Source organism: Populus trichocarpa, chromosome 13, assembly GCF_000002775.5.
Source record: "Populus trichocarpa isolate Nisqually-1 chromosome 13, P.trichocarpa_v4.1, whole genome shotgun sequence".
Taxonomy (NCBI): Eukaryota; Viridiplantae; Streptophyta; class Magnoliopsida; order Malpighiales; family Salicaceae; genus Populus; species Populus trichocarpa.
In genome coordinates, this window is record NC_037297.2 from 5,047,829 (window position 1) to 5,056,207 (window position 8,379).

Consider the following 8,379-nt stretch of genomic DNA (forward strand, 5'->3'; position numbering starts at 1 on the left):
TTATATCATCTTTTGAAAAAGGGTTCCACACAACCTATGGAAACATCATTATAATACTGATGTTCCCCAACAAGACACCTCCAAGTGATATTTATTTCAACATCATTATAATTCAACTCAACTCTTCCACATATAACTTTTTTGGTATCTTCAAATGACACGCCACTAGTACCATTCAAGAACACATTACTTCCGCTAATATTAGTGATACTATTATTCAATTGGTATCTTCAAATGACACGCCACTAGTACCATCACGTAGACCATAATAATAGCAATAAAACAATAATTAAATTCAAAAGTTCAATTATGATAATTTTTACAACTAATCAATTGAACAATTTAACAATTAAAAAATAATATACGACAATTGAATATTAAAAAAAAATGATCTCAATTGAACAAAATCTACAATTATCATACTTTTTACAAAAATTCAATGCAAACTTTAGTCTAATTGCATCAATTAAAATCAAATTTATATCAATTCAAATAATATAATTAAATACAACAACTAACCCAATAATCAATTTAAACTCTAATTTCTCTAATTCAAGCATAATTGATTCCATAAATCCCATCAATTATATTAAAAACATATAATTGCAACATTCAAAATCTAAAATTATCTAATTATCAAACACTACACAAATACCTAATAATCAAAACAAAAAATTTATGATAAATTCAACAATTAAACCCATCAAACTAACAAACAATGCTAATGTCTTTCCTTCATTTTTGTGACTTGTAGGTGGTAGTTCCATCAGTTGTGGCAGCGGAGAGGCTGGACACAGAAGCTTGGGCTAGCGGTTTGCAATAAAAAAATAGTAGGAATACTCGTGGAGACAATGAGAAGATGATTTTATTGTTTTGATGGTGGATTGGATGGCGTTTTGGGCGATTAAAGGCTGTTTTCTGTTGAGTTTTTTTGATTTCTAGGTTTTTTTTTCCTCTTAAGAGCGGCGACTATGAAGAAAAAAAATGGAGTTTAAAAATATAGTTTTATTATAAAACCTCTATTCAGAATCACATTTATTAAAGAACCACTATTGAGAATAATAGTTACATTTAAATCGTGAAGTTATATTAAAATCGCGATTAATTTTTATGAATATTAGTTCTTCAACAATATGATAAGCAACAACATTTCTTTAACAACCATGATGTCCAACAATAATGTTTTACAAACTATTCTATTTTTCTAAAACTTTTCAAAACCGTGTAGCTTCTGATAACTTTCTCAAAACTGTGAAAGTTAAAAATAAAAATCCAATCCGGCAAAGGCATTGAAGGCGGCGTAAAAGGCGAGAGCCTTAGGAGAGGAGTCTTTTGTAACTTTCTGCTTTTTCTGACGTGGGCCCAAGAAAAGTCCTTTTTGCTTTTTGCTTTTGTCTTTCTTTCCTGCGTAAGCTACATCCTTAGCCACTACATCGCTTGGTCAATAGGTCACCCCCTTTGCTGACTTGGATGCCAACTGCCACCGAATCCTATTTCCTACACTTTTTCTGAGTAATTCACTTTTAGTTTGTCTTTTCATTTTTTTCTTAGTATTATATGAATAATTTTAATAGGAGTCCTTTTTTTCAGATTGAATTTCAAAAACATTTTAATTTGAGTTTGAAAACAAGATTACAATTATAATATTTCAAACTTGAGAAAATTCAAGATTTTATTTTATTAACGTGAGTATTTGAACCAATTTGTGTGCACCTCGACTAACCCCACGAGCTCTGAAGTTAACGATAATGTAAACCTCCAGTGACTCTAAAGTTTATGAGACTCGAACTAGTAATTTTTAGGAAGAAAAATTCAAGATTATTGTTTACATATTAACAAGTGATTTGGGTCCAAATTTTATATTGTTTTTATATTCTAACATTGCTCACGACAAAAATATTTTATTTTAAGTTCAATTAGTCTCATCACTAATTTATTTATCATAAAAGATGTTTCTTTAATTCCCTCTATTTAAATGTTTTAAGTTTCAATTGTGATATAAATATATGAAGTTTATATATATATATATATATATATATAAATTTTTTTTAACAAATGCTGTAGATTATGTGGTTAATTTATTTGCACTCATATTTTATTAAAAAAACGATTTAATGATTTTAAATGAGAAAATATTAAAAGGTTATTGAGAAAAAAACTATTATCCAATTTTAGAAGTTTGAGCATTAGTTTCAAGGAATCTATAGATAAATTCAAAGCACATAATCAATAGGACAACTTGTAATACTTTATTCTCAGAGTTTATGTATAAAATAATCCAGCACCCTATTATTTTTAAGCTGACATGAATAAAACAGGTGGCAAAATTAAGGAGATCATGACAGCCTTTTCTCCTATCTATGAACCAACTAAACTTGATAAACAATAAACAAATTGAATATCTTGAAAAAAAAAAGGGGCAAGAAAGTTTTTTCCTATAAAAATAAAACTTCTGATCCTTCACGTTCTTTATGCTGTCTATCATCTGCTACTTTTTCAGGGTGGAGACTTGTTGTAAGTATGCTAACTTTGAGAGGGTTTTGTGGGTTTTTAGTGAGGGAGAGAGAGAGAAGCTACTTAACTTTATAAAGCTTGTTACTGTCTAGAAAAGAAAAGAAAAGAAAAGAAAAAAGCCTATCTCTTTCCCTCTCTCTTTTTCTCAATCTTTTTTAACATTCTTTTTACTTTTTGTTGCAGTACTAATTTCTATATGGGTTTTGGTGTCACTATTATTACTAGTACCCTTCAAAGTCTGCAACTTCTATTTTGATACAAAAAAAAAAAAAAAAACCATGAAGGGTGAGTCTAAAGATCCAGCTTTCAAGCTCTTTGGTAGGAAGATTCCTGTACCTGATACTCAGTTTCCGGCCGAACCACTAGCCAAGGTACTTACTTACAGGGATATGTGTATGTATATAATGAAATACCCATTTTGGTTTTTGGTTTTGAGTTGGGGTTGTAGTTTTGTTTGCTAGCTGAAAGTCTTGAGATTTTATCTGGGTTGTTGGTTTTGTATTGGTTTTTGAACTAATAGATGTTTTAGGCTGTGTTTTGGTACAAGAAAGAATGAGCTTGAGCTTAAATGAATCTTGAAATGAATGTTGTAGAGGCTGTATGGTGTTGTTTCATGGTATTGGTTTATGGTTGAGTAAACGCTGGCATGGAAAAGTGGTCATTTCTTGATGGGAAATAAATAGTGAAGGTATTTGTGTTATGAGTTGTTGCAAGGCTGGTAGGTAAAAAATAAAGGATGTTCTGTGTTGTTTGTAGAAACATTTTTAATGGAAAATAGTGTTAAAAAGGAGGTGTCTATGCCCTGTTCTGTTTCCTCTGTTGTTGAAACAGGAAACTTCCTTTCTTTCTTCGTTTTTCTCTTTCCATTTGCTTATTGTTTAGAAGGCATCTACCTGTTTGAGGAATGATAATAACTGTAACTTTGAATTTTGGAAAAAATTGGTCCCAGAAAATATATAATTTTTTTTAATGTGAGATATTCAAGATTGGCAATTTTTGTGCATGTGCGATTTTAGCTCGATGGTGAACATACTATTTTCATTTCTGATTTTATCGTGAACTGGTGTGCATGGAAAGATGAAACTACTATTTTTAGGGAAATTTGTGAACTATTTCTGCTGTTCTTCTTTTATAAGGAGATAAAGCTTTGTGAAAATAGGTTGTGTGTTGCATTTGTTCTTCCTTGTTCATTTTGAATTAAATTCTGAAATATCTTCATATTTGATTCTAGTTTAATTGGAAAAATCTAAATTTCAGACTAACATGGTAAAATACATAATATTGTGATCAGAGCTAAAATATCTTCATATTTGGTTTTCCAGTTGATGGGGGTAGTGGGGCTAAAAACAAATAATTCACCATAGTTTTTCTTGTGCTGTATCAAAAACTGATTCAATCATGCCAATCAAACTCCCAAGTGCTTATTATTTTTTCTTGGAGAGTTATAAGCAGGTTGATGATCAACTTCGTTTCCCATTCTTTGTATTCTGTCAAAAGTTGCCTTTTTCATTATAAATTTTCTGTTTCTTGAATCATGCTTGAATATGGTAATTCCAAATTTGGTGGCTGAGCATGATCCCTTCAAGGCACGCTCATTTGCGTTGATGACACAAATCTAATGTAAGAAGATAAGAAGGTAGCAGGAGTCCATTAATCTCATTTGGAAATGAATTAAATTATTATTTGTTTTGTTCTCTTTATTGTTATTTAGGGTCTTCTGACATAAAGCTACTCTAATTAAATGCGGTGAAGATATATCAGTCCCTTAATTTCATTTCACCTCTGCTAATCTTTTTTTTCTCTCTCATAAATTTTCAATTCTATAACTAGTCTAATGTTTTTTTTTTTCTTTGTTTAATATCAGGGAACCTGCAGTGAGATAACAAGAGTAGAAACCAAGGGTCCTAGTGAAGACATCTCAGAAGAACCTGAAATGTTCTCTGGTTCTGGACAAGGCAAGGAAGAAAGCCAAGCTGCAATGCGAGTGAATGAGGCACAAGTAATTGCTAAGCATAAGGAAGGTCCACTGGAGACTAATGGCACAGACCAAGAGAAAGTCCTTAAGAAGCCAGATAAAATTCTACCATGTCCACGATGCAACAGTTTAGACACAAAATTCTGTTACTTCAATAACTATAATGTCAACCAACCAAGGCATTTCTGCAAGAATTGCCAAAGATATTGGACAGCTGGGGGATCAATGAGAAATGTCCCTATTGGTGCTGGCCGGCGGAAGAATAAGCACTTAGCCACTCAATATCGTCAGATATTAGTATCTTCTGATGGGATGCCTATTGCCAGAATGGAAAACTCAGACTCAATCGGTCACCAACTTCAATCTTCTGTTGAATCCGGAACCACCTTGAGTCCCTCAGTAGCAAATGGAATGGTTCTAAAATTCGGTCATGAAGCACCTCTTTGTGATTCCATGGAGAATGTGCTGAATCTTGGAGACCAAAAGAGATATGTTGAGATAAGTTCAGTCAATCGTCAAGATAATGTAGAAGAGCCGTCTTCATGTGGATCCTCCAAGACAGCTTCCAATGCTTGGGCAAACGAATTGCGAGAAAATATTATGCAGAAAGAGCAAGTTGATGTGCCAGCATCTTCTAACGAACTCAGCGCACCAAATTCCCTGCCTTATTATTCTGTTCCTTCATGGGTTTTTCCTTGGAACCCGGGTTGGAATAATGTTGCTTCCATGACCGCAGCTCAGCACTCCACTGGCCAGGCTTGCGTGACAAATATTCCCAATCAAGTTCAATTGTGCTCCACACCAATGTTGGCTGTTCCCAGCATTTGCCCTCCAAACATTCCTTTACAATTTGTACCCGCTTCTTATTGGGGTTGCATGCCCACATGGGCTGCTGGAACAAGAAATGTATCATTGAGTGGATCGAATGGCTGCCTTTCTCTATCAACCTCTGCTAACACCAGTTCCTGCTCAGGAAATGGCTCACCAACCCTAGGCAAGCATTCTAGAGATTCAAAATTTATGGAAGAAGAGAAGGCAGAAAAATGTATATTGGTCCCAAAAACACTAAGAATTGATGACCCAAGTGAGGCTTCAAAGAGTCCTTTATGGGCTACATTAGGTCTTAAGCCTGACCAGAAGGATCCCGCATCAAAAGGTACTATCTTCAAGAATTTTGAAACCAAAGCAGAATGCTATGGCCATGTATCTGATATCACTCATGTACTGGAAGCAAACCCAGCAGCTCTTTCTCGCTCTCATACATTCCAGGAGAGTGGCTAAAGGACACCTGCTGAGATTTTCCATTGTGAACCTCACTTGCGTCCGTGATCTTCTCTAGGCATAACCACGGGGACATGTTTTTTGTGGAGAGTATACCACATTGATTTTCCTTCACAGCGCATGAGATTTCTGCTCAACTAATTCTGATTGAAGTCTGAAAGGCAAGTTCTTCAGAATCAATTGCTACATAATCAGCGGTGCTGTCAACACATCTCTTCAAGTCGTCATTGTAAATAACAGAGGTTGTTTAATGCGTGGTGGTTATGGTCCGCGGCCTATTTTAGGTTCAACTAATACACTCATACCTATCTTACTGCTTGGAATCTGCAGAAAAATAAGATGAAGCTCTGGCCTGTATGTATAAATTAAAGCCATCATCCATTGGAAGGCTAACCAAAGTTTTCTGAAGTCCAGTATCTTTTCTCAAATGCTGTAATTTGTGTTCTCGTTTGCTATATCTCAACCATGTCAGCTGGAATAGTAAATCTCTTCTAGAGTTGTACTATTTTGCACTTGTTTACTGAATCTTTTTGTGCCCGAGTTTGTAAAGTTGAGTAATTTAGGTCATACCTAGGCTCAGAGTAAATTTCACCTGAAGTTCTTTTAGCTTGCTAGGGGCTCCAAGAATGATGTGTCTCAGAAACGAAAAGTGTACTATAGTCTGAGTCATATAATTTGGAGAGAGAAATCAAAGATTATTCAATCCTTCAAAATATATAGTTCTGTCTGTTGTGGAAGCTTAGCAGGCATTTCGGATCATTTTATGTACTTTTCAAGAATATCCCAGGTTGACACTCCAGACGTGATGCAGGTGAAGATTGCCATGGTGGAGATGTCACATTTAAGGGAGAGAATCAGGAAGCAAACAACGCATTTCCTGCTCATGTTTGGATACACGACATGTTGTAACGCCTGCTGGTACCACTGGAACTTTTAATAAAGTCTTGCAATATATCTAGGTTCACAGAAATTAATTTGCACTTTACAGTTCATATCTCCCACAACAGCCAATTTTACTCGATATGATGTAGGATTCCACTCCTTGCTTAATTTGTGAAAAGCTGGTCAAAATTCTCAACAGTTCGATGGTAAGTCTCATCTGTCCACTTTTTCCTCCCAAATATTTTGTCACAGCTTTGAAGGCCATCGTCAATCAAAAGAATTTTCCTTCCTTGTTGATTTACAAAGAAACTAGTCTAAAACATCTGCTCTAGGCAAGTCAATTTTGTCTATGGATTCAAGTAATCAAATGCATTTCCTTGTGCCAGTCAGTACTTCCAACAGGGGAGAACCTTTTACAACATGGTGAGTTTGTTTTTTGATCTTGTCTTTTTTAAGTTAGTGTATGTTCCATTTACATGCTTTCTTTAATCATAATAAAGCTCATCTTTGAACCTTTGCTTATATTCCCTTTTTTTTCTTTTTTCCAAAAAATGTTCCATTTCCCATGTCAGGAACGATTCACCACTCTTAAGGAATATGTGCCTTGTGAGTCATCTCCTTGGAAAGAATGGTTTCAGCAATTTCCTAGATAAAGCCGTAAAGTCATTCTTATCATCATTAAACAGATTAAAGCAGATTCCAACTCTTGCTTTTAAACCCTTCAGAAAATGTTGTTAGGGGAAGGGTTTTTGTGTCCTTTATGACCTTTCCAGCATGTTTATCAGTTTAACTTTCAAAATCAAACGCCCTTTAGCACAATTATATGTGGGTCAAGTAATATTGCTCTTGGGAAAGATTTTTGAAGTCGCATCTTATGATATGCTTGAGTTTTAGACTCCTATGCTGCTTGACAACAGAACCAAAATAAATAAATAAATAAATAAATAAGACGAGGAAATTTCTAAGTTTCCTTTGAAAGTTTGGAAACATGAAAGAATTGAGCAGATTAATATTTTGAGCAAAAGAAGCAAACAGTACTTGCCTTATTGTATTGCTTTTAATCTAAAACGTAAGACCAGCCAAAATCCTGAATTTGACAGATAACAGGAGATCAGCAGGATTTTATCTAATAATCTCTCTTAAACAGTTTAACAACGAGGATCTAAAACAAGATCTTCATGAGTGAAAACACTAAGTAATTTCCTAGTTTCAAAAATAAAACCAATTTGACAGTGTCTTTTTCTATATTTTGTTTGCAAAGTACTGCATGTGACTTGAAAATATATTTTTTAATTGATCTTAATCTAGTAATCTGTTGATTAATGGAACCAAATCTTTTAAAGTAAGTTTTACTTTGCGAAGCATATCTTGCTTTTGCTGATAAATAGTCAGAGCATTAATAAACATTTTTTTAATGTTCTTTCGTGCATGAAATAGAGATTATTAAGGATCATTTCATTTTTTTTATCCGGTAATAAATCTTCTTGTTGGATAAAGCTTGTAGTTCCATTGCGCACTACACAAAGCTTTATTTCTTCAAGTAGGAATTTTTTTGGTAGATTATAATCCATTTCTGCTTGAGGAAAAATAATAAACTAATCTTGTCATTCCTTTCACCTTGTCGATACCTAATTGGTCAATCTCTCATTCCTTCAAAAATCTTGTCAATGGAGGCTGCTATGATTTTTGTTGTTGCGAATTAAGTTGACACTGCTGCTATGTATGGA

At 34.0% G+C, this 8,379-nt stretch overlaps 1 protein-coding gene across 2 annotated transcripts; it reads left to right on the forward strand.

Moving 5' to 3' along the window:
• The first annotated feature begins 2,383 nt into the window (after positions 1 to 2,383).
• Positions 2,384 to 6,485, forward strand: LOC7489704 (cyclic dof factor 3). Of its 2 annotated transcripts, XM_002319159.4 has the most exons (3): positions 2,384 to 2,514; positions 2,698 to 2,885; positions 4,379 to 6,485. In XM_002319159.4, exons 1-3 carry the CDS (start codon positions 2,472 to 2,474, stop codon positions 5,768 to 5,770), a joined length of 1,623 nt encoding a protein of 540 aa, XP_002319195.2. In that variant the 5' UTR covers positions 2,384 to 2,471; the 3' UTR covers positions 5,771 to 6,485. The 2 variants fall into 2 exon arrangements, with proteins under 2 accessions (XP_002319195.2, XP_024439742.1); XM_024583974.2 differs by having other exon boundaries at positions 2,495 to 2,885.
• The last annotated feature ends 1,894 nt before the right edge of the window (positions 6,486 to 8,379 follow it).

Bases quoted from the DNA above. Each gene is read 5' to 3' on its own strand.
- LOC7489704 (XM_002319159.4), top strand. From the start codon at position 2,472: ATGCTGTCTATCATCTGCTACTTTTTCAGGGTGGAGACTTGTT. The intron at 2,515-2,697 runs GTAAGTATGCTA...TTTTTGTTGCAG, and splicing joins TTTCAGGGTGGAGACTTGTT to TACTAATTTCTATATGGGTT. The intron at 2,886-4,378 runs GTACTTACTTAC...GTTTAATATCAG, and splicing joins CGGCCGAACCACTAGCCAAG to GGAACCTGCAGTGAGATAAC.